Here is a 26,319-nt window from a genome sequence, read left to right on the forward strand (position 1 = left end):
GGCTGCTCACTGTGTATACACTATGGACATTGGTACAGCTCATACAGGCTGCTCACTGTTTATACACCAGGGACATTGATACAGCTCATACAGGCTGCTCACTGTGTATACACCAGGAGGATTGAAACAGCTCATACAGGCTGCTCACTGTGTATCCAACAGGGACATTGATACAGCTCATACAGGCTGCTCACCGTGTACACACCAGGGACATTGATACAGCTCATACAGGCTGCTCACTGTGTGTACACCAGGGGCATTGACACAGCTCATACAGTCTGCTCATTTTTCGCCAAGGATATTGATACAGCTCATACAGGCTTCATAGTTAAAACCGACAAAGACATTTGATATCTGCAGTATCGACATGTGGATGTATAACATCGTCATACCTCTTAGGGTGAGTAAACTTGGATGTGGAAAGGATCCACCCTTGTTCCTGTGCATGTACAAATGTGCTTACGAAACAGTTTGTACCAACCTGAACCGTGACAAAACTGTATGCACACGGTACGTTGTTCTGCTTAGTTACATGCATTTTTTAATTGCATTAAACACTCCAATGACGTTATAATATGCCAGTAAAGTATTCGTTATTCTGTGTTGGATATATGAATTTTGACACCGAGCATTAAATATGTTGAGTGTGTCGAGTGGATGTTCGTCAGAAGCTTTGAGATAATATTTGAACGTCATTGGAGCGTATAATAAACTAATAACGTAACTTGTGCATAAAGTTTTGTTTGCGACAGTTCAGTTCGATCACTGCTTCAAGACAAACCATTTTTATCTTGAAGAGGGCGCTGGCACTGAAAAGGTGGCATCAGGCCGGACCAGTAGAAGCAGAAATAGAGCGCGCTAGTGTGCGCATAATGTACACGCCGCGATACAGACAGACAGACAGATATGTTCGTCTCACCGCTGCACATTGTAAAAACATGCAAAAAATAGACGTTTATACATAAAAATAATAATACAGCGCTACTCATATAAAGTTATGAGAGACGATAGACAACACTGGATGATATATACAGATAAAAATGTAAACAATGTGTGACATTAACAAGTGGGTTTAGGCAGAGACTTAAAAAGTTGGACATTTTAGCCGTTATACTCGTAAAAAATGTAGTTATTAGATCATCTTATGGTGGACATTGGAATAAAACATGTTTTTCATCTTCAATATGATCATTACAGTTACAACACACTCTGTCTTCAACCTTTGAATTAATAGATCTGCCTTTTTCGATTCTTAAAGGTAAAATTCCACATCTAAATTTTGTAAAGGCAGATCGGGGCATATAACTCTTGATATAGTTTTTGCACATTATCTTTCTATAAAAAATCCTTTCATCTTTTCAGATATTTTCCCATAAGGACATCTTGTATTTCGCCACGATTAACATCAAACCAGGATGTAAACATACCATTTACTCGCACACTACATTTAACGTTTCGATGAAATGACTGAAGCGCTACTAGCATGTTCCCATTGAAACCAGCATCGCGAAGTTCATGCCATAGCAGATTTCTGTTGACCCAATCATAGGCTTTTTTTAAATCTATAAAAGTAGTAAACGTTGAATTTTTTCATACTTTTTCTAGTTTCTATAATTGAACATACGGTGTGAACATGGTCTACAGTGTACCTCTTCTTAACAAAACCAATTTTGGCATTATTCAAAACACCGGTAGATTCTGCCCAAGATCGTAATCATTGATTAAGGACAATTATATATAGACGCAATAATCGTGAGGGTGACGACGTTAAACCCCATTTCACCTCACCTCACGTGAAATGTGGAACAATTTAACGATTTTGCACAATATATTTTATAACGACGTGTCAGGGCTACTTCTTGTCCCATCCTCAACAACAATAACGAAACTGTTATCCAGAAATATATATATATACTTTTATTCCTCCATAGGAGAGTTACAAGGTATAATATTAAAGATAATTACAAGAAAATAATTACATTGTCAGAGAATACCACCATATACCACTGTGGTAACGGATTTTCTTAGTAAATTCCGTCCATAAGCGGTAGAGTCCTCGAATTACACTTCGTGAGTAAGAGCGACTGGTATCTGGATCAGTATCTAATTTAAAGGTGGCTTACAGGACTACAAACAAGCTACACGATCATAGTCTGATTTGCCGTGGAGTTCAACGCTGATGTCACACACACAATGTCACACCATAAGTTCTCTCTTATTTTTCCCATACTCACACAGTGGCACAGTACGTGAGTCAGTAAGTCATGGTAGTTAATACCACAATGTGTACAGGGACCATGTAATTTCCCCGGTCTCCACATCGCACACATGGGAAAAAAAACAGGCAGCTGCCTTTACCTCAGGACATTCTCTAGCTATCCTCCACGCCACGTGTGGAGTCACATCTCTCAAACTGCACAGTGTCAGGGTCTGATGAAAGTCTTTCCCGACATTTTCCTGGCAGCATTGGCTCCTTCAGGCGCCCCAGAAATCTCTAATAATGGATTAATTACTTTGTGTTTCAGAATGGACGTCTCATGTGGGTCTTCCTGGGATGTGTGACCCTTTGTATTATTGTTACATGCGCCATGCAAGTGAAGATGTATGTGTTTAGCATCGTGAACATGGGAGAAACTGGCGGAATGAGAACATCATCATCCAGAATCAGTGATAAGAACATGCATGGAAGACCAGATCAAAAGGAGACAGTCAAGGATAAGTACATCGTCTACACCTGTAACACAGGACGTTGTGGCGGGCTGGCGGACAGACAGAAGGGCATTGTCACAGCCTTTGTGTTGTCGCAGATGTTAGGACGGCTGTTTGGCATTAGTATGTTCAAGCCGTGTGACATCTCAGAGTTCGTCATCCCTAAGGACGTGGATTGGACACTTGATAGTAGAACATTAGCACATTTGAAAAAGGAATGGTTTGTTGATATGGATGGTAATGGCATGGGTGTTGCTATGGCTACAGGAGATCTGGAAGCAATGTTTCAGAACGACGGTACTATGTACACTGGAAATATAGATTTGGTTCCTTATCTCATGAAAAATCCGTTGTTTCACAAAGTCTCTTGGGCTCGGAAATTAAGTCATCTTGATATTTATAAATACGCATTTGAAAAACTATTCAAACTTTCGCATAAAACACAAGATAAATTTGATGAAATAATAGGAACAATTGATTCAAATCACCAAAAGCTGGTGTGTGCCCATATACGAATGGGAAAAAGCCGGACAATCCCCAGAGATAATAGTCGAAAGGCTCACCGGCCTGATCCGGAAAGTCTGATCCGTTTTTTCAAAACGAGGCTACATCCGGGTTCTGATAAGCTGTTCATTGCAACAGATTCACAGCAGGTCAGGATTCGGTTTAAAAAAGCATTTCCTGACTCCTATCTAGAAGCAAAAGGGCAGATTGTTCACATAGATCGCCCATCAGGGACGTTTGAGTGTTCGGCGATGGAGAAGGTTGTCCTGGACCAGTATGTTTTGTCAGAATGCGACACTTTGGTGATGTCTGTTAGTGGTTTCAGTCGACTTGCTGCAATAATGAGAGGGCGAGACGAAGATCTGTTTTTAGCCAGGGGAAAGAACGTTTCAGAGAGTCCCAGGCTTTCTCCAACACTATGAACCTGTGTTCTTGTGGGTTCTGTATTTATCTTGGCAGAGACAGGATATTTTACATTCACTACTTCAAAACATACTTTTTAATATTTTTCTCTAAAGGGAGGGCCGTATTATTTTGACTTTCGGGACATCCAACATTCCCCACAAACTATTGAAAAAAAACAGAGGACAAATATGTTTTGATTAACTATGTTTTCTGGAACAAATGATTTAAAAAAAGAAAGGTCAGCACCCACCTACAATCTAATGGTGAGTTCCTAACTGTTGCAACTGCTGAATGTGGTGTGAAAACCTTGGTGTGATAATTGTGGGGAATCTTGGAATCTATAAGGTTTTAGCGTGTCATGTTTTTAAAACAATTAATACCAATAAAATAAAACATTTTCTCTCATGTTAATGCAATCAGTTATCCATGTAAACATGTTGCTATCTGCACAATGTCGATGTTACCACGGTTGCAACTTTTTGTATGAACAATAATTGGCCGTTCCTATTTATCAGAATATTGTGAGAAATGGCAGATAGACTATTAAATGCATTAGAATTGATTATTTGATTCATTGATTGTTTGCTGCTTAACAAGAGGCGATGATGTCAATCAAGCAAGACAGGCCACACAATCCATTTCGTCGACCATTACGTCAAGGTGAAGATCTATGTCCACCTGCTGTTCCACTACCTACAGCGTGAAACCCTATGTCTATATGATGCTCCCCTACCTGCCAGAGTGGAGACCTATGTCCACCTGCTGTTCGGCTACCTACAGCGTGAAACCCCATGTCTATATGATGCTCCCCTACCTGACAGAGTGGAGACCTATGTCCACCTGCTGTTCCGCTACCTACAGCGTGAAACACCATGTCTATATGATGCTCCCCTACCTGACAGAGAGAAGCCCTATGTCCACCTGCTGTTCCGCTACCTACAGCGTGAAATCCTGTGTCTATATGATGCTCCCCTACCTGACAGAGTGAAGACCTATGTCCACCTGCTGTTCCGCTACCTACAGCGTTAAACCCTATGTCTACATGAAGTTCCACTACAAGACAGAGTGAAGACCTATGTCCGCGTGATGTTCCACTGTTGCGAAGGTGAAGAGTCACAGATCGTAATTTCAATGATGCCATCTGGGTTGGCTTGGAGACAGAGCTGGAGTAACCGATGGAACAAAGTATCGTCCTGAAAAGAGGATGTGGAACACAGAGTTACTGTAGGTATAAAATACACGTTGAAGAAACAAAAAGGACGAGCTATGATATGAGTCCCTTTGACCACTTGAAAATTGAGAAAATTATTCCACTATTGTTATGGAAAATATCGCATACGACACACGACACACACCACACAAAACAGATCACACGATACACAAGACAAAACACAGATCCCATGCATGCCACGACACACACGAGACACAACAGATCACACGACACACCACAGAGCACACGACACACCACAGATCACACGAAACAAACTACACACCACTGATCACACCACAGATCACATGACACACACACACGACACACCAAAGATCACACGACAAACGACACAGTCGAAATTGAAAGTTTTTTTTCATGACTTCTGAATCATGTAGTCACGAATCAATCCTTGGAGGATATTAAATTCTGGTTTCCGTGTAACCTTCTATTCAGTGTAATGTTGATAGTAAATCTTGCAGTATTTCCGTCCATTGACTATGCGCCAGAATTCGTTTTTCTATGAAATCGTTGCCTCCTCTGAATCAAAGGCGGGATTTTGTGCCTCCGTGTGGGGATATTTTATGTGAAGCCTGCGTTGCCATGTCCGTCTCCGTCAGGTTCTTTAAGTAGAGACGAAGTAATTCGATTGTCAATAGCAACAAGGGGGAATATATTAGTTAGCCTATCATTTAGGTTGACAAACATTTTAAGCAGGTTAACGTGGACCAAAACCATAAGTACTCTGTGGTCATTACAACGACATATTTTGCAGGTAAAATTTGGCAATTCACTTGAATCGTCATACTGCCTTGTGATATCAAATAATCTCCTATGGGGTCGGACATTAAACTCAGAGGGTAACTAACTGCACTGCCAATCATTCAACTATGATGACGTACCTGGTGCAGTCATAATCAATAGCTTGTCGTCGTCGTTAGCCGATTGGTGAGATCATTGTCTGCATGGTTCTTATCAGGAACAAACAAATAGTAAATATAGTGGGTGATCTAAACCCGGTAGCAAATCTTGGCCCGATCCAAAGTGAACTGTGAAGTGAAGTAACTTATTTTTTTATTGTTGATTGGGGAGGGATTGTAATGTTTGCTGCGAGCTCTGTGTTCACTGATTGTTGACAGCAACAGGTGGTATCCAAATACCATTTGCCCAGACAGGAACAACTACTGAACCAGTTGAATAGTCAAAGTATAAGAATGAAATGTTATGACATTGTTTTGCTGTACCAGGTAATCTAAGACTAAAATCAAGGTAGACACTAAATCGGCAACGACTTGAAAATGTTGTTCTATTTAAACGTCACCGATAGTGATGGGAAGTAAAACTTGTCCTAATATTGGGAATATATATTTGATCTATCACTTGAAGAGATAACAAATCTGACTTTACCTGCCTGATAAGTCATGTCATTATTAGGGTGAGTAGGAGCATTGTGAAAACTGTGCACGACGCTTATGGAGTGCCTTAATCTCTGCCTTCTCGAAGCGACGTTCCTCTTCCGAGAAGACGTTCCAGAAGCAATATCGCCTCCCTCCATTTTCGCGACTACGGCCCAACCAGACATGAATCTGTAGATTAATCTGATATGCTTGTTTCACCTGTTGATGGCTCAAGCAATATTCTCTGAATATTCAGAATACTTATGTTGGAGATATCTGAAGGATGAATCTACTTTGTCCGAAAGAGTACAATATAATTTAAAGTACAACTGATGTCCTTTAGATGTAAAGAACGGTTTCTCAGAATATTTGCGAGCTGTTGATAAGGCAGAAAGCGTTCTTTGTTCTGATTCATCAACAATGTCACATTGAAATGTATTTAGGTTGCAATCCATATATTCTTTATTACCTTCAACATAATCCCTTGGTCTGTCAGTCTGAATTTCCTCGGAAGCGTGGATCAGGGATAACAGAGAAGCTCCATTAGTACAAGGTGGAAAATCTGGCCGCCTGTGTAAGGAGAAGCCGTCAAATGGCGCAACAGTCAGCGGACATATACGTCACCTTTATGACTTGGCACTCTTTTCAGGTGCAATATACCCAGCTACGACTCGCAAACTCTTACGGTATTTACCTGTAATTTATAATAAATATAGTTTCCCTGTGTCGGTCCAACCTAGCACAAATGTGCAATGTCATGGTTGTGTCAGCTAACAGTGAAAGTAGGCTGACTCCTTCACCATTACAACATTATGACCCTCATCACCAAATGTTACAAATGAAAAAGACTCTTTAGCTCAGGCTGTGGAACTATTAAGTGAACACACTGGCATTCCTCAAGATGAGAAGAGCTTGCGATCGAGGCACGGCGGCGCTTTACACAATAATGTTCAAAGTCACGTAGCCCTATGACCCACTTCCCTGCCGCTTATGCGGTCATGTCAAAAGGGCGGTGTATTGCGACAGCAGCGTATGTGAACTGATACCTGGAAACACCTTCACCTGCATTGAACTATCGTTGATCCTAGAATGTAAGTACACTGCAATTTTTATGCGTAGTAGCATACAGGAAACAGTGCAAATATAGTGTTATGGTAGTGCACAACTGGTATCACTGACTAGCCTAGCAGTGACGCGCAGAAGTGCACGGTAAATATAGTACACAAGAAAGTAGTTGACATCGGGTGCTTTGACTGGCCTAGTAGTGATCTAATTGCCTAGTAATATTTATTGTTATTGTTTGTTTGCCTTTTAACGCCGCACTCAGCAATATTCCAGTCATATGACGGCGGTCTGTAAGTAATCGAGTCTGGACCAGACAATCCAGTTATTGACAACATGAGCATCGATCCACGCAATTGAGATCGATTACATGCATCAACCAAGTCAGCGAGCCTGACCACCCGATCCCATTAGTCGCCTCTTATGACAAGCATAGTCGCCTTCTACGGCAAGCATGGGTTGCTGAGGACCTTTTCTACCCCGGATCTATACGGGTCTCCAGTGTTATTGACAAGCATAGTACGTGTGCACAGCGATACGTAGTACGCAGCGCAGTATTAGTTAAAGAAACAAAGTAGACACAATATATATAAAACAACTTCTTTATTCACTGTAAAACGACGTTCCGATGAAGATCCTTATACCGTTGTCCAGCAAGCCTGAATAATGATCATAGTACAGAATATATATCCACTCAAACTCATCCGTCAACTTCTAAGCAATGCCTATCAAACAATACAGTATGAGCCATTATGTAGTATCATATAGTATTATCCACACATACCCATTGATAGTACCCATCAAATGCTATTGACTGGGAGTGACGTTGTAAGTAAGAGAGTAAAACTACGAATACTGCTCTAGGCCATAACAACGATTTAACGTTTCCAAAAACGACTTAATTTGAGAGTGTAAAACAATGCGCTCACTGACATATTGTTTGTAATACGCAGACATAAACACCGTTGAGGATTGTAAATGCATATAATAACAAGGCTTGTTGTGTTTACTGTTCCATGTGTTTATTACTTTGTGACAAAACTATATGAGAATTAATATCAGATCATACTAAAATTGTAATCCGTTACTATAATATAGTCAAAGCGGTCACTCACTCACTTTAATATGTTAGTCAAGATGTCGACGCCAGCAGAGAAAGCAATGGCGGCAGGGGTCAGTGTTGACCTTGTGATGCTTGATGGATGTGTGCAGGCAGCTTTTCTTGCAGACAAGTTGAAGACAGTAAAGTATCTCCCCATCCGTGACGACGACATCTTGCTCTGCACATACCCAAAGTCAGGTAATGTCCTGTTGGAAATGATCACGAATAATGTCTTTGAACTATATCCAATGTTTGTGCTCGACCACCAGAACAGAATTACACAGGCGTTATGCCTCCAAAGGGTAAGTGAAGAGTGGGAATACCTGATGTCATTTGGAAAATGGGTGATGGCGTAAAAACTATTCATCTCACGAGCCAATATTTTAACTTAACATATACGTCGGCGTTGCGTAAACCCAATTCACACAAACATTCACTTACCCGTCAGTAAAGCATTCATATTCGGACAATTAACAACTTGCAATAAACATGATACTATGCCGAAATAGGGGAGTATTTATTTTATTGAGTGATTGAGTAAAGGCAGCTTTTTTAATGTAGATATGAATGACGCACACACAAATTACATCTGCTTCAGTTGTTCTTACTTTTTTAAGTAAGGTCGACTATTTAAAAGATGTGTCAATATATTTTGGAAGGTAAGACAGAAAAACACTGACTAAAATAATCTAGAAACATCATGACACATTGCAAATGTCTAGAACAAATGTATGACATCATTGTGATGTGCATATGAGAAAGTAATGTAGTCCCTGCATGTTCTATTTGCCCATTAAACTATTTGAACCAAGATGATTCACAAGAATATTGTTTCATTTAAGAATACATATCAACACCTGTTTTCGTAGTAGAGGTTTTCAATCATATCACATGTTTAAATTAATAAAATAATGCTCGTTCTCTTGGAATGACAATGATGTGCATGTAATCTATGATCATCAAGACACGACAATTCATTACAAAAAAAGCTTATGTAAAATTTAAATGTAAGATACAATAATAAGCATAACCATCAACAGATAGGTTATCTGTGTATCAATCTACATTAAAACATGTTTTACATGCGCATTAAATTATAGATGCACATTTTGATGAGTAATTGCAACAATGAATTTGAATTCGACCGCATCAGTGGTCTAGTGGTAGAGCGTCTGCCCGGGGAGGAGAATGGGATAGCATTATAAAATCGACATAACTAGTACACATAACCACACGCACGCACGCACGCACGCACGCACGCACGCACACACGCACGCACGCACGCAGGTGGGCGCGTATGCTCGTCGCAATATTAGTGCATTAATCTTGGACGCGACGTTAAGCCAAATTTCACCTCACCTCAATTCCGTTCACAAGGTACACACTGGACGTGGGAGATCCTCAACATGATCGTGGCAGGCAAGGCTGAGTACGCCAAACACTGGCAGAACTCTGCATGGCTGGAATACAGGACCGAGGAAGAGCTCGAGGAACTGGCATCACCAAGGATCCTTCACACCCATTTACTTCCTAGGTAGGCAATATTATATATAAAGCTAAATACACGGCGATTTAAAAAGGAAAAATAAATAATGGTTAAAGTACAGTGAAAGAATGTATGTTAATTTCTGTCGTGTTGTGTCTGTCGGTTTCAAAAAGTAGCATTTCAAAGTTCTATTCACAATGGATTCAGCCAACTACCAGATGCAGTATGGGACAAAAGATGTAAGGTGGTGTACGTCAGGAGGAATGCAAAGGATTGCTTGGTGTCGGCTTATAGTCAGTACAGCAAGCAGATCTGGAAGGACAACCCTTTAGGGATACGATCCTACACCGGCACCTGGGAGGCCTTCGTTGATCTTTTTCTGGACGGATGCTGTAGGTGTTTACGTTAAATAATACCAACAAAAGCCCTTTCCATCGTCAAAAGAGATATATGTCATAAAAGCAGGGTCCAGATATGAAAGCATGTGTTTATGAACCACTATCAAAAAGATGGTATCGGGTGTTCCAGAAAAGGTGTCCCTGGACAAATTCCAATGTTTTGATTTACATTAAGAAACAAATGAAGGAGACGTGATTGTTGCAGACAAATTGATGTGTAACTCAGATGTGACAGTTTAGAAAAAGTCCTTTGTTTTACATAGAAACTTCATAAAAACTAAAACGACCAAACTTTACACTGGGCTGATTACCACATTATTATCAAAAACACTATTATCCCTAGCATCAATATAATTTCAGCATCCACTACTTCAATATTATTTTCCATTTGTTTTCAAGTGATTGGTGTACCCTATTTCAAACACACAATCGAGTGGATCAATATTTCTGAAGCTCACAAAGGTTTTGAAATATGTGGACTGCAGTATGAAGACATGAAAAAGGTATTGCTCAATTAATGCGGCTCGGGAACTGTTGTGGTGTATTCCATTTCATGTCTTACGTGTACGCCTATCTATACGTATATAATAAGGGTAAAACATCCTCAATAGCTGATACTTTGTTCTGTTCAAACAATAATTATAAAGCGTACATGCTTTTATTAGAATAAATAGATTGCAAGTGATTCCATGGCATGTGATTGTCTAAGAAGGCAATTGTTGTGCGTTTGTAGATTCATAAACCAATAAGAATAGGCCACGCCCACTACCTCTCTTTTGTGACCAGTCGATGCCTGGGGGTGGGGCTTCGGATGCACTATGGGGCCGAATCATGTAACTCGATCGTTTTCTGTGTGTTTAAGCAGTTTGTGAAGCTACTAATGTTTTTGCTTCGCGGATGTGCACAACAGAATGTGTCTTCAATGCTTAAGTATCCAATATCAAGATTTTATGTATCTAGATATAACAGAGTATCAAATCACGTTACTCCAAAGAACATCTATACTTACAAAAAACAACAGTAAACAATATTAAGCTATGGTATACATAGGTACCATAACAATCTCATGTCATGAATCCCTTTTTGTAGTATCTGTCAGTGAACATTTTCATTAAATTGTACCCTTTTCAGGATTGCGTCCAGGAAATAAGAAGAATGGCAGATTATCTAGGTCGTCCTCTATCGGATACAACATACCAGGCAATATCCGATGCTTGCTCTTTCAAGAAACTGAAGCACGCTAACGAGAAAATCAAAGATCAAACCTACCACTTTCACTGGCAAGATGGTTCAAGTGGATATTTCAGAAAAGGTAATTGGACAACCTACACTAAAACCTGAAACATAGTTGTCTATAGTTTGGTATATTTGTGTATATTTGTCTCATAAATCAACATGTTTGAAGACAGCGCTCATGTAAGTCAGGAAGCACTGCTTTACTCTACATGACATGTAAAAATATACACGTTGGAGTATTAAATATGCTCAATAAACTGATAACTATGATGTTGCAGGTACAACTGGTGACTGGAAGAACTGGTTCACTGTGGCCCAGAGCGAGCGATTTGATAAAGTATATGAAGAAAGGCTGAAGGAAACATTTCCATATTGACATTGGTAAAAACATGACTGATCCTTCTCAAATTTGAGTTTAATTGCACAATCGACTGGATGTGGAAAGGGTCTTGTCACTTTTAATCTGATAGGGACTATGAATATTGCATGTATTATGTACAAACGGACCTTATTTAATTATTATTGCAATGACTTTTCATGATTCTGAAAAAATACATAGTTAACATGCAGAATAAACAGAACTGTTTTCAAAATGCTATAGCCACATTTCAGTTGTCGCGTGTGTGTGACACTTTACAGAAATATTTATGTAATATGCGGATGACAGAATAAATATAATCCCCAAAAAGGATGTGAGTCATGTTCCCAGTCATAAAAGACCGAGAAAGACATATGTTTAAACACAGTGTAGCCTAGATTGGAAACCCGAGGTTGTCCACAAGGACACTGTGGACTTGCTTAAGGGCTGCTCCATCGTACGTGCAAACCTACAATATCAAGGTAAGCGTGGTGCATCGCACGGAATCGTCATAACTTGCGATCTGGAAACGAATTCACGACTCAGACGAAAGTCGTCACTATCTGCAGGCAACTGACAGCAGATCAGGAAAACACTACACAAGGGATGCGCAGATACAGACGAAAGTTTTCTCTTTCTTCGAAGCATGCTCTCTCCACCAAGATGTCAAAGAGCGTCATACGACTCTTGCTCAAAGGTTGTTGGGTCAAGATTACAACACTTAAGGCCTCAGTCAGGCTTTCAAAACATTTTATTGTAGACATGTTGAGAACAACTAAAACTTTGACACATCAATATAAAAATGATGTGTGAAGTAATTCCATATATTGACTTCTTTCTACTTCTTTGAAAGATCCTATTTATTGTATACATAGAATAGGGAATTGAAAAGGGTATTTGCTTTCCTTTAAATAACCATGTACACGTAATTTGCATATCATTATGTCATTGAAGATTACATCATATGACCTGCATTGGTTCATCCTGTGCAGTGTGACGAAAGTCATCACAAAACGTTAAGCTTTCAGAACATGTCGGAAACTTAACTCGACACCACGAGTGTTAAACCCAGTTTCCTCTTTCCCCCGTGGATTCAATTATTTTGACAAACTTACAGAGAAAGTTTTATGCAATGTAGCAAATGTGATGGGAACAGCATGATGGTGAACAGCTCAATACGAACCGAGGTAAGAGCCAGTCAAACTAGAGAGCCGTTTTAAAGAGGAGCTATGCTACCCGGGTTGAGCCTATTTTCAGTTGTTAGTGACATGAGTGAAACCTAGAAAATATAACTGGGTACATAAAGTGAACTGCTGCATCGATTAACATAATGGAACTGAGTTTGCATCTAACCCGAGTTGTGTTTGAATGGTTTGAATCAATCCCGCTTCATTCAATTTGCCAGCGAATGTTTTCCCCATCTGTGAACAACTGACGATCACAATTATTTGATGATAAGGAAAAGCCGTTTCACCGTTTCACCATCACTTTGCACTCATTGACCTGAGGCACGGCAATCTGATTGGTTAATGAACGAATGACGTCACGCTAAAAATAGGCATGACCAGTAGGGCACCGGACTTTACAAGTGATTGTGCAGTAACCGTGAATTCCCGCGCTAAATATAGCCCAACGGCCATACATTGAAACATCAGTATAATTACAACTATACAACAGTATGTAATTAATTCTTTTGAAAAAGAAGGGTGCAATGTAGTTAGTTCTTTTATGTTTATATAATATTTATTGGTATAATAGATTTCTCTTGTTGCTGGGAACACGGTGACGAACTAGGTCACATAGCAGCCTTGTCCACTGAAGGCAAACAGTTGTGTAAACAAACTGTTGAGGAAGGCAGTCATCTGTATCCACGAGTTAACATACACATATAAGAGCGTGTTTTGTCATTGAATGTAACCAAGCTCCTTCTCCATAGTTATGAATGACTATGTAGTGGATAAACATATAAGCCCTATTTGCATCGTTTATGCTTCATTTCACGTGTAACCATGTCGGCTGATGGTTGGAAAGTTTATTTATCTGGTATTTATTTTAATCCCAAACACCCAGCTTTCTTTTCTGGGCCCAATAAGCTGTATCACATTGTCAAAAAGGAGGGGAAATTTGATATTAGTTTACATCACATAAAGAAGTGGCTAAATTCAGAAGATGCCTATTAGCTTCAGCGACCTTTAAGATACAAGTTCAAGCGGAACAGAGTGGTGGCTTCAGGCCTCAATGCTCGATGGGATATTGACTTGGCTGATGTATCTAACATAGCCTCGGACAATGACGGTGTGAAGTACTTATTCATAGCTATAAATGTTTTTACACGGTTTCTGTGGTTATCAAGGCCATGAAGAATATATTTTCCCATGCTACTCTACCACGAATTATACGATCTGACAAAGGTCGTGGATTTGATAATAAGAAAATGAGGTCTTATTTAAAAAAGCATGGGCATCACTTACTATGTCACACAGAATGAAACCAAGGCTTCCTATGCGGAGAGAGTGATACGGACCCTCAAGACAACGATGTACAGATATTTTACATACAAACAAACGTATCATTACCTGGACATTTTACAAGATGTTGTCCTTGATTATAACCACAGACCTCACAGATCACTGAATGAACGATCATCAAATGATATCTATCCTACCAATGAAGCTCTATTATGGAAGGAACAATACATTGACACTTTGATAAAAACCAGTCGCAAAGCAAGCTGAAATCAAACAGAAGTCAATGAAAAAAACCTTTAAGTTTAAAGTGGGGCATCAAGAGGAACTCTCTCATTTGAGGCACACATTTCAATGAGACTATCACGAAAAATTGACTGAGGAAATCTTTATCATCAGAAGAAGGTTCTATCGTGATGGTATGCCTATCTATCTGTTGAAAGATATGGCTGATGATCTAGTTCAAGGTAGTTTCTATGCAAATGAACTACAGAGAGTAGACAAGCCTGCAGACACAGTGTGGAGAGTGGAGAAGGTTTTGAAGAAAAGGAAGCGACCTGGTGTAAAAGAGGTGTTTGTGAAATGGATGGGCTATCCCAAAAAGTTTAACAGTTGGATCCCAGAGGCTGATCTGGAGAGTATATAAGGCTCATCTTCTTATCTCATAGTCAGTAGTAATTCAATCGTCATGGAGTCCTCATCATGAAAAACAATTTTCTAGGAAAGATGCTATGCTGAGACATAGACGGAATAAGCATTCACCACCACCACCACCGCAGTGCTCATGTTAAAGAGTGCAAAGCCCGACTGAAAATTATTTAGTCAAACATGTTTGAGAAGCGGCAAAAAGAAGATTGGCCAACGTGTTAATAAGAAGGAGCCGTTACCGTAGAATTATTAGAGGAATTATATGATGTAACAATGCTTAATCCTACACTTTGTAATTTACGGATTATTTGCCTTGTAGCATATTCGGGATTCCTGCGGTCTGCAGAGCTTGTACACATTAGACGATCTGACATTGTCTTTTATGAGAGTCATATAATGTCATTTATTGAACAATCAAAAACAGACATATACAGGCACGGTTCATGGCTTGTCATTGGTAGGACAAACTCAAAATGATGTCGACTTACCAGTGTGGACACATACCTCTCCTTATCCGGAATATTGACTCATTTTGATGAATATATTTTTAGAAGCCTTATTAAGACGAAGATTGGTTATAAGCTTCGGAATTGTGACTCCCCTTTGTCTTACGCTCACATGAGAGAATTGTTTATAGATGCCTTTACGCCATGTGTGTGCAACATCAAGAGTTATTGGCTTCATAGCTTGCTTTGTGGTGGGATGTCAGCAGCGGCAAATAACAGCGTACCAGACGGAATATTTGAAAGACACGGACACTGGAGAAGAGAGCATGCCAAGGACGGTTACATGAAGGATCCTCTTCAGAGACGATTTTCTGTTTCCCTGTCTCTAGGTCTTTAGACTTTCTTTGAGTCTCTGCCCGTGTCGACGGTGCGACGGGTCCATTGTAAACATTTGTGTTATGTTGTATGTATGTATGTCTCTGTATGTAGCATTGCATAGTATGGAGAGGAGAAATGATGTTTCTCTCGGTTGAATGCATTATGAATAAGAGAGGAACTGCTTTCACCTTAGTGGTATGCAATGGCTAAGGGAGGTAATTAGCTTGGGTATGTTACGGGTATAAATAAGTGGCGTGGAAAGCAGCTCGTCCCTCGCGCTAGTCATCACGGAAGTAATAGTGAACATAAGTTTTGTAATCCGTTATTAATATGTATAATTTAGTAAAATAATTATGTATGTTTTGGTTTGCAGAATTTCAATTCTGACGAAAAGGATTGCGTGATCGGAGAAGATTTCAAGTGTTGAAATTTTCAGTGAGCAGTTACCCCCATGTCGGGTTGGTTTATATATGTATGTGTCTGAGTTGACTTCCGATCCGTCATAATACGCGAGAAAGTTATTTGTATATGTAATACATACAATTTTGGAAGCTAGGCTGTAGAGCCGTCATCATAAAATTATGCACATGTAATACATGATGTAACTATATATTCCGTTATGGATTTGGCTGACGAGCCTTTATATTACGTGCATGTATAATGACCTAAATGTTTATTCCGTATTAGGAGGCTGGGTAGCCTGTATTATACGAGTGTAATGAATCTATATGCATTTTTGGATTTGGCTGAAGTCAGTAATAATATTAGACCACTTAAATTTCAAGTGATAATATGGTATACCTCATAAGGTTTATGTACATGATCAAATAGTTATTCTGTAAACTCTCCCGAAAAGGGACGCTTTACTTCGTTTAGAGAACACGGTCCATTGCAATTTGCTCTTAAATGCTCTTTTTGATCTCTGGTTGACGTTTCGGACAGCAGTTCCGCACTTAATGATGTACTGTGGAAGTGTATATATGTTGATGGAAGGAGTTGGTGTATTAAACATGTATGTTAATAAACTGCATGTGTCGACACTGCGACCTGGTCGTTGAAAATATTAGGGTTATGTTGTATGTATATATGTCTTACTGTATGGAGCATTGCATAGTATGGAGAGGAGAAAGGTCTTTCTACAAATGGCCGACCACGAGCTGGTCATGGTACGATCGTATAGTAATTTGACTCGTCATAAAAATACTAGAAACATAAGCAGCCAACATCCCGATTGCGCTATTACAGGATCATGTATTAAAGCTGTTCGATCACACACTTATCTCAGTCTGGACTTATCTGTGTCCCTGTGTCAGCAAAGCCTAACACGGAATGGGCAGTGTCGTGGTCATTTCAGCATTTTGTGAACGGAGGCTGATTTCGTCCTAGAGCACGATTATAAGCCTCATAACCCTCCCCTTGTAGCAAGCGAGTAATGAGTAAGAGTTCAGATTGCAAATGTCGAAAAGACGCATGAACGTATGTTTGCCTATTCATATTTACATAAACCCGTGACCTACATAACTGCCGCTAAAAGATCTGATCTTGTCAAACGGGTGAGGTATTGCGACAACAGTCTATTTTGAGATAGTCCACTGACACAGGCGAGGTCTAACAACATTGAAATATCGTTGATCTATCACCTCGATATGTAAGTACGATGTGATGTTGATTACTTGGGGTATAGTGTATAAGTGACGCAAAGCAGTGTTATTTGAGTAGTGCTCTCGAGTATTATTGACGTACCAGGCCGCGGTACACATCTAGTCTCAGTGTAGATGAAACAGAGACGCACTGTGTTGGATTGGACATCAATAATATAATGTATGGTACAGATCTAGGTAATTGTAGTACATACCTACACGTATTACTGTTCACTTATAGTTAAATAGAAAACATCGGGATTAAATGACGAACAGAGGCAGAATAAAGTAAAAAAAACCACTACACTTCGGGATTTATTTACGAGCTACAGACCAGCACAGTGATATATAATATCTAGTACACGTCTTGCGTCGTTGACAAGCCTCACAGTAATAGCCGAGGTGAAATTGGGTTTAACGTCGCGTCCAAGATTATTGCACTTATATAGCGACGTGCATGTACGTGTATGTGTTTGTGTGGCTGCTTGTACTAGTCCGGACTATGCCGATTTATAGTGCTAGCTCACTGAGATACCATGCCACAGTTTAACATGAATACTCCACTCAGAAACAGTATACTGACTCCGAGCCGACCAGTCCTTGTTTTAGCCCCTTAATGCCGAGCGCCAGACAGGGTAACAACAAGTACCATCTTTTAACGTCTTTTGGTATCATGCGGCGGGGGATCGAACCCCGGACTTTCTGCTCTCCGGGCGGACGCTCTACCACAAGACCACGGAGGCGGTCCTCACAGTCATAAAAAGTGGTATGCACTATGTAGTATACATCTAGTGTTGTTGACCAGCCTCACAGTAATGCACAGTGGTATGCAATATGTAGTACACATCTAGTGTTGTTGACCAGCCTCACAGTAATGCACAGTGGTATGCAATATTTGGTACACGTTTAGTGTTGTTGACTAGCCAAGTAGTAATGAAATGTGTATGCAATATGTAGTACACGTCTGGTGTTGTTGACCAGCCTCACAGTAATGCACAGTGGTATCCAATATGTAGTACACGTCTAGTGTTGTTGACCAGCCTCACAATAATGCACAGTGGTATGCAATATGTAGTACACGTCTAGTGTTGTTGACCAGCCTCACAGTAATGCACAGTGGTATCCAATATGTAGTACACGTCTGGTAATATTGACTAGCCTCACATTAAAACAAAGTTACGTGAACTATAATGAGAGTTGGATAGACGCAAATATTTTGCTAACACTCCAGTAGTTTGAGTATGGGTACTAAATCGTCCGATAGTCTTCCTTGAAAGGTTCCCCTCCCATAGTTAAACAAGAGCGGTCACCCTCCTATAGTATATCACAGTATAGTGAATATCACTTGAAGATTAGTTTGGGACATTAACTTGATCGAACTTTGTTTTAAGTAGGAGAAAGTCCGAAATCTCGCGATTATTTTCGCACGTGAAACTTCATCTCGGCCTAACGATCTCGAACAAGCTCAAATCGCGAGATTTCGGACATTCTCCTACACGTAATGCACAGTGGTATACAATATATAGTACACGTCTAGTGTTGCTGACCAACTTTACAGTAATGCACAGTGGTATGCAATATGTGGTACTCGTTTAGTGTTGTTGACTAGCCAAGCAGTAATGCACAATGCTATGCAATATGTAGTACACATATGTTGTTATTGACTAGCCTCACAGTAATGAAATGTGTATGCAATATGTAGTACACGTCTATTGTTGTTGACTAGCCTCACAGTAATGCATAGTGGTATGCAATATGTAGTACACGTCTAGTGTTATTGACTAGCCAAGCAATATGTAGTACTCATCTAGGGTTATTGATGAGCCTGGCAGTGATACACAAGTAGTACACATCTAATGGAATGATAATGTACAACATCACTTCAATCTTCAATGTTGGTATTATCATGTTGATTTTTCTTTGTGTGAATGAATACCGGATCATGTTAGAATAGTATTTCTGTTACTTAAATATGTTAGTTAAGATGTCGACGGCAGCGGAGAAAGTAATGGCGGCAGGGGTCAATGTTGACCTTGTGATGCTTGATGGATTTGTGCAGCCTGCTTTTCTAGTGGACAAGCTGAAGACAGTAAAGTATGTTCCTATCCGTGAAGATGACATCCTACTCTGCACATACCCAAAGTCAGGTAATATCCCGTTGGTTGGTTGGTTTGTTGGTTTGTTGTTTAACGCCGCACTCAGCAATATTCCACTTATATGACGGCGGTCTGTAAATAATCGAGTCTGGATCCAGTGATTGATATCCAGTGATTGATATCATGAGCATCGATCCACGCAATTGGGATCGATGACATGCATCAACCAAGTCAGCGATCCTGACCACCCGATACCGTTGTTTGCCTTTACGACAAGCATAGTCACCTATTACGGCAAGCATGGGTTGCTGAAGACCTATTCCACCCCAGAATCTTCATGGGTCAATATCCTGTTGGAAGTGGTTGAGTCATTGACACTTACCCCATTTTGTGCTCAACCACCAGAACGGAGTTACACAAGCGTTATGCCTCCAAAAGGGAAGTGAATAGTCAGAATACCCCACGTCATCTGGAAAATGACTAGTGGTTTAAATTTGTATCATCTCACAAGCCAATATTTTGACTTAACATATACACTGGGGTGGTCTAGTTGTTCAAGCTTTCGCTCGTCGCACCGATGACCCCACTTTGATTCCCCTTGAAGTGCGGCACCCCCTTTCAGAGACATTACAAGAATATTGTGACATTTTACTCTGCACATACCCAAAGGCAGGTAATATGTTAATGGAAATGAAGAGGAATGATATCCTTAACCTTCAACCAGAAACCAAACTCACTGAGAAAAATAAAATGTTCTGTTTCTTATATATGACTTTTCAATTTATTAATTGTTTCAAATTAATGCAAAACTATGTCAGTAAATAAAAGCGACAAAACCCTTTCCATATTCATAAGAAATATCTGCCAAAATCAGAGTCAAGTGTACGATTCCTACTATAATTTTGAGCATGTGTTTGTGAATCACTATCAAATAGTGATGTCACCATGTGTTCGAGGAAAGGTGAGCTTATCCTTCCCAACTGATAGCAGCCGTCACAAACACATGCAAAAGGAAGTCAATTGTTCACCTCGAAAAACAAGGGAAGACATGGTACAAATCAAAATAGGAAACTGCATCATTCTTGTCACTGACTATGCAAATTTGAAAATGTCATCCACATGTCTTCCACACTTTTTGAAAGCTTTGCTGTGGCCTTGAAAGTTGCATCCAACTTCTGAGTTAAAGTCGTATGACGTCCTTTGAAATCTTTGTAGAAACAGTCACTAAATGTGAAATTGAAACTAAGATAGTCAGAACAGCCATAAGCACAAAAACTCATTGTGTAATAATGCATTTCCTGTTTCCATCTCCATTAATACCAACATTCAAGGCACTCACTGGACGTGGGAGATCCTCAACATGATAGTGGCAGGAAAGGCTGAGTACGCCAAACATTGGCAGAACTCTGCCTGGTTGGAATACAGGACTGAGGAAGAATTGGAGGAACTGGCATCCCCAAAAATACTCCACACCCATCTACGACCAAGGTAGGAGATACTATTCAAAAGTTAAATATTGATCAGCGATTGTTTATGTCAGAATAAAAGAATAAAGAGCACAGTTCAACGAAAATTAAAAAACGAAAATGAATGAATCGTTAAAGAAGAGTGAAAGAATGTGTGTTAATTCCTACAGTGTATCCTGTTTGTCGGCCGGTAGGTTCCCAATAGTTGCATTACTTTGTTCTGTTCAAAATGGATAACATTCATGTACCTATACAAACAGCCAACTACCAGACGCAGTATGGGACAAAAGATGTAAGGTGGTGTACGTCAGGAGGAATGCTAAGGATTGCTTGGTGTCGTCATACAATCAGCTCAGCCAGCAGGTCTGGAAGGACAACCCTTTAGGGAAACGAAGCTACACCGGCACCTGGGACGACTTCATTGATCTTTATCTCGACGGATCTTGTAAGTGTTTGCCTTAAAGGGCATTTTCACTCAACATGGCAGAGTTTAATACCTTTGGGCATGTTTAACCTCAAATGTTTGACCTAGAAATTTGAAAAAAAGGAAATAGCACAAACGGTTAAAAAACGAAATTGTCACCCAAAACGAAAAATTCTGCCACTGAGGGGATTCCCCTAACTGCAGCTAAAAGGGGTTCTCGTTGTTCGGCACGCTGGTTAATTTTGGGCCGGCGTCCTTCTGCCAGCTTCCGCCTAGGATTCTTAAATCAGCTTTTTTCTGTGTTGCTCATCAATAGGAGGAAGGGTGGGTGTGGATGTGGGTGTGGGTGTGGGTGTGGGTGTGGGTGTGGGTGTGGTGAGTTTTGGGGCAGCAGGTGGTTTATTCTTCCTACTTCACACATACACTGTACTGAGTGAAAACTTTCAACATATTTATATCAATGAGTGAGGATATATTAAATATTTAACTTTTCGTAAACGATCATGCAGACAAACTATCTGATGTTTATCAATGTATACTAAGTTCAAGATTATAGAGTCTAAATGATCAGAAACAACGCTTCTGTATGAATTCGTGCATGGGGGTTCCCAAGGAATGTGACAGTAGTCCGTCAGTCTCGTGAAAAACGAATGAAAGTCATATTGTGTCGTTCATACACTTTTGAACGTCAATTTCGCGCTCACTTGACCAAACTCGTCCGATGGAAAAGCCGTATGTCGTTAAATTAAAAAAAATATGTAACGGTTTGTTTCTAGATCCTGGTGGATCCTACTTCGAACACACAGTTGAATGGAACAACATCTCGAAAGCCCACAAAGACTTTGAAATTTGCAGACTGCAGTATGAAGACATGAAAAAGGTATTTGCAAATAAGTGATAGTGACGGGTGCAACGGCGGGGTAGGATACGCTCACCGTTTTTCGAACACCTGATTTCATCTCTTTTTATGTAGATCTACAGACACATTTATGATACAGTCGAAATCGTACATTGGTTTGTGGAAAGCGTTTGCAAATTTAGGTTAAAAGGACATCTATTTTCGTGAAGGGAAAACTTGTATTGAAACCTTAAAACACTATTTATTAGTTTGTCTGAGGACTTCATTGTGACCCCTTGTCTTGTCATATTCTGTCTAAATGAATGTGTACATGAAACATAGAATCTTTATCAAAATAATATTAGTTCTTCAAAGTGGATTAAATATACACAGAATGCACACCCAACGCAAAACACAAATTGGAAGGGAATTTCTAGTGCCAAGTAGTTGCATAACCTTAAACAGCAGCTATATAAATTGAACCCATCGCGTGAACTGACAACACAAACCCCTATATTTCAATCAGCACAGGATACATGAGGTATCGTGAACATTACAATAGTAGCTCGTACATAATATACATTACAGTATCAATACGATGTACATAATTATAGTTCAGTACCATATTAAGATCTGATGTACATAGATATATTACAGTACCAATATTAAGATCTGATGTACATAGATCTATTACAGTACCAATATTAAGATCTGATGTACATAGATCTATTACAGTACCAACATTAAGATCTGATGTACATAGATCTATTACAGTACCAATATTAAGATCTGATGTACATAGACCTATTACAGTACCAATATTAAGATCTGATGTACATAGATCTATTACAGTACCAATATTAAGATCTGATGTACATAGACCTATTACAGTACCAATATTAAGATCTGATGTACATAGACATATTACAGTACAAATATTAAGATCTGATTTACATAGATATATAAGAGTACAAATACTAAGATCTATTGTATATTGATATATTTCAGTACCGATATTAACATCTGATGTACATAGATATATTACAATAAAAATGCCCCCCACCCCCCCCCCCCCCCACCCCACCCCACCCCACCCCACCCACCCCGACCAGGCACTCATAGATACAAATTAACAATATATACTATACAAGTATGGAAGACACAGCACCTAACCGTGAACATTTTCATTAAATTGTATCCATTTCAGGATTGCGTTCAGGAAATAAGAAGAATGGCAAATTACCTGGGACGCCGTCTACCGGATCAAACATACCAGGCAATATCCGATGCTTGCTCTTTTAAGAATCTCAAGCACGCTAATGAAAAAATAAAAGATCAAACCTACCACTTTAACTGGCAAGATGGTTCAAGTGGATACTTCAGAAAAGGTAATTTAGCAACTGAAAATAAACCCTGTTCACTAGGCAAGTTACCTGTCAGTAGCTTGCAGTCTCTGTCTGTAGTTGTCTCAAATGTTTAAATGTTTGAAGTCGTATGCGGGAGACGAACCAACACTCTAAGAGTTAGGCACCTAATCGCCAGTAGACAAAGTCCGCGATCTAACCGAAACTTCAACTAGACATATCGTTTATATTGATCAAGTCAGTATCAGTATCGTAATGGTGTATCAAATATATTCATGAAACAAATAAATATGTTGTGTTACAGGTATAACTGGTGACTGGAAGAACTGGTTTACTGTGGCCCAGAGCGAACGATTTGATAAAGTATATGAAGAAAGGTTGAAGGAAACATTCCCATACTGACATAGGTTGAAACATGAATCATATTTGTCCATTTGTGTTTACATTAGGACTATGAATACAGCAGGTGTTAATGTACAAACGAATCATATTTAATTAGTATTATAATGTTATTGTATGATTTTTTTCTGATAAATGTGTTGTCATTAAGCTGATAATACGATACAACAGTATTCAAAATATTACAGCCACATTTCTATTGTTGCTTGTTTGCTAACTTTAATTTGGTTGAATTCTTCATGTAATCTATATATTGAAGAATAATAAAATGTCAAGATGTTAGTGATTTTCCAGGGTATGAATTTGCATTTCTTTACACATTTTAGTACAGATTAAACCGTCAAGGAGGATTTCTGCAAGGAAACTGTTAACATGTTTAAGGGCTGCTTGATGTCGTACTGATGAATCGTAATTTGCATACCGCAGAATATCAAAGGGCAAAACTAGCGTGGTGCATCGCACGACATCGTCATAATCTTGCGACGTGGAAACGAATTCACTGCTTCCATGCATGCTGTCTTTATCCACATGCAACCGGCCGCAGATCAAGTGGACAGGCACCCAAGACAGTATGTGCAGGTCCGTAATGGCCTGGTAATGTTTTCCACACGATTACAAAGGCAAGGCAATGTGCTTCTTTGAATGGGTACCCGGTAGGATGAGAGATGGAAGTGTGATGATTAGCATCGAGTACACCCCGAAGGATTAAACAGGGCAATAAGAATGTAGCACCATGAGCCTTCACTGAGTGGAATCTGGCGCATTGTAAAGGGACAATGATGGCATTAAACCATGTCAACGAGATCTTCCAACGAAGGGAGGGGCGGTCGGGTAGCCTAGTGGTTAAAGCGTTCGCTCGTCACGCCGAAGACCCGGGTTCGATTCCCGACATGGGTACAATGTGTGAAGCCCATTTCTGGTGTCCCCCGCCGTGATATTGCTGGAATATTGCTAAAAGCGGCGTAAAACCATACACACTCACTCACTCACTCACTCCAACGAAGGGCACTCGGTAGCCTAGTGGTTAAAGCGTTCGCTCGTCACGCTGAAGACCTGGGTTCGATTCTCGGTATGGGTACAATGTGTGAAGCATATTTCTGGTGCTGGCATATTGCTAAAAGCGGCGTAAAACCATACCCACTCTCTCACTCACTCTTCTAACGAGAATAACAAGTTCACTGAGACTTTTGATTTGGTTTTCTGGAACTCATTCAAACACGATTCTGCATTCAGACAATTGGATACAGCACTGTCAGCACAAGTCTTCAGATTCGTTGGTATCATCACTGATCAGTATCTTTGGTTGTAACCTTTCATGCAAAGTCAATGCACTGCAGCATAATAACACTATTGAGACAAGGCTCCACACGTATATTTACCTGTGAGACCCAATAGATGTGAGACCTACATATATAACATAAATATTAAATGTTATTAGGCAGATATTCATGATCAGGCAACCACGTTTTTCAAATGTCAAATTTTAAATCTTTGCCCATATCAATATTACAGACAAGCTAAACCAGCCCAACACAAACAGCTTCTATGTGAAATGTCAGTATGATTTCGTTGCAGCCAACCAGTGCGAATGCATGAGTCATGGTTTATTATATACGAATGCCGCAGGTTACAAATGAGAGAAACACGTGTCACAATTACATGTGTACCCTTCACGAATAACCTGAAGTAGTGAATCGCTTACACGTTTGTGTGGCGATTTTCAAAGAAATATTTTGGGCTTTTCCATATACCTGAATCGAATTCTACCATGAATTTGGAAATTTCTTGATTCTGATTTGTCAATCAGAGTATATTAAATCACAATAAAACCCCTCTGATTGAAACAGCAGGTTTGACGACCGCTTCACCGCGGAAGCTAATAATCATTGAACGGTACTTTTTTCAGCCATTGTCGGTAGGCATAGTTATAATTACAGGTGCCAAAATGCACAGTTGCGGCTACTACCATATTCATATATGTGGCAATACATTTCGTGCAGAAAACACGATAGAAGTCTACAAAGAGAATGTATTTTAAGTTTTGGGGACAACAGAGAGCTTTGAATTCGGCTCCTTTCTATATACGACTGTGACGTGATAGCTGTTGCGTCACAATGCGCAAAGTGACGTCATAATGGTGGCGTTCGGTGTAGAGCGAAACCTTTGGAAAGCTTGCTTAGTTTTCTTTAGGGGTGACCACCTCGTGTTAGCTAACCAAGTTGGCGTGCTTTTATGCTTTCATTGCCAGTCATATATTCGAGTGAAGTATCATGGTGTAAACAAACTGCTTG

At 39.8% G+C, this 26,319-nt stretch overlaps 3 protein-coding genes across 4 annotated transcripts; all 3 read left to right on the forward strand.

The window, feature by feature from the left end:
- Positions 1-367: 367 nt before the first annotated feature.
- LOC139447066 (uncharacterized) lies at positions 368-3,635 on the forward strand. The gene is made up of 2 exons (XM_071228220.1): positions 368-400; positions 2,526-3,635. Exons 1-2 carry the CDS (start codon positions 368-370, stop codon positions 3,633-3,635), a joined length of 1,143 nt encoding a protein of 380 aa, XP_071084321.1.
- Positions 3,636-7,241: 3,606 nt separating this feature from the next.
- Positions 7,242-12,165, forward strand: LOC139448070 (sulfotransferase 1C2-like). Its single transcript, XM_071229576.1, has 7 exons — positions 7,242-7,313; positions 8,417-8,584; positions 9,764-9,920; positions 10,080-10,264; positions 10,670-10,773; positions 11,402-11,582; positions 11,785-12,165. Exons 2-7 carry the CDS (start codon positions 8,422-8,424, stop codon positions 11,880-11,882), a joined length of 888 nt encoding a protein of 295 aa, XP_071085677.1. The 5' UTR covers positions 7,242-7,313; positions 8,417-8,421; the 3' UTR covers positions 11,883-12,165.
- A 5,195-nt stretch (positions 12,166-17,360) lies between these two features.
- LOC139447617 (sulfotransferase 1A1-like) lies at positions 17,361-24,211 on the forward strand. Of its 2 annotated transcripts, none has more exons than XM_071229025.1 (7): positions 17,361-17,449; positions 19,421-19,588; positions 20,869-21,025; positions 21,264-21,448; positions 22,204-22,307; positions 23,473-23,653; positions 23,934-24,211. In XM_071229025.1, the coding sequence occupies exons 2-7, from the start codon at positions 19,426-19,428 to the stop codon at positions 24,029-24,031; spliced, it is 888 nt and encodes a 295-aa protein (XP_071085126.1). In that variant the 5' UTR covers positions 17,361-17,449; positions 19,421-19,425; the 3' UTR covers positions 24,032-24,211. The 2 variants fall into 2 exon arrangements, with proteins under 2 accessions (XP_071085126.1, XP_071085127.1); XM_071229026.1 differs by having other exon boundaries at positions 17,401-17,449; positions 19,426-19,588.
- Positions 24,212-26,319: the final 2,108 nt, after the last annotated feature.

This window comes from Haliotis cracherodii, unplaced genomic scaffold (assembly GCF_022045235.1).
Source record: "Haliotis cracherodii isolate W230 unplaced genomic scaffold, xgHalCrac1.p SCAF_7, whole genome shotgun sequence".
NCBI lineage: Eukaryota > Metazoa > Mollusca > Gastropoda > Lepetellida > Haliotidae > Haliotis > Haliotis cracherodii.

What these genes read in the sequence shown, in the direction of transcription:
- LOC139447066 (XM_071228220.1), top strand. Translation starts at nt 368, where the DNA reads ATGTGGATGTATAACATCGTCATACCTCTTAGG. An exon ending in ACATCGTCATACCTCTTAGG is followed by an intron (nt 401 to 2,525) that starts GTGAGTAAACTT and finishes TTTGTGTTTCAG; the next exon opens with AATGGACGTCTCATGTGGGT.
- LOC139448070 (XM_071229576.1), top strand. Translation starts at nt 8,422, where the DNA reads ATGTCGACGCCAGCAGAGAAAGCAATGGCGGCAGGGGTCAGTGTTGAC. An exon ending in CACACCCATTTACTTCCTAG is followed by an intron (nt 9,921 to 10,079) that starts GTAGGCAATATT and finishes CAATGGATTCAG; the next exon opens with CCAACTACCAGATGCAGTAT. An exon ending in AGTATGAAGACATGAAAAAG is followed by an intron (nt 10,774 to 11,401) that starts GTATTGCTCAAT and finishes TACCCTTTTCAG; the next exon opens with GATTGCGTCCAGGAAATAAG.
- LOC139447617 (XM_071229025.1), top strand. Translation starts at nt 19,426, where the DNA reads ATGTCGACGGCAGCGGAGAAAGTAATGGCGGCAGGGGTCAATGTTGAC. An exon ending in AGTATGAAGACATGAAAAAG is followed by an intron (nt 22,308 to 23,472) that starts GTATTTGCAAAT and finishes TATCCATTTCAG; the next exon opens with GATTGCGTTCAGGAAATAAG. An exon ending in AAGTGGATACTTCAGAAAAG is followed by an intron (nt 23,654 to 23,933) that starts GTAATTTAGCAA and finishes GTTGTGTTACAG; the next exon opens with GTATAACTGGTGACTGGAAG.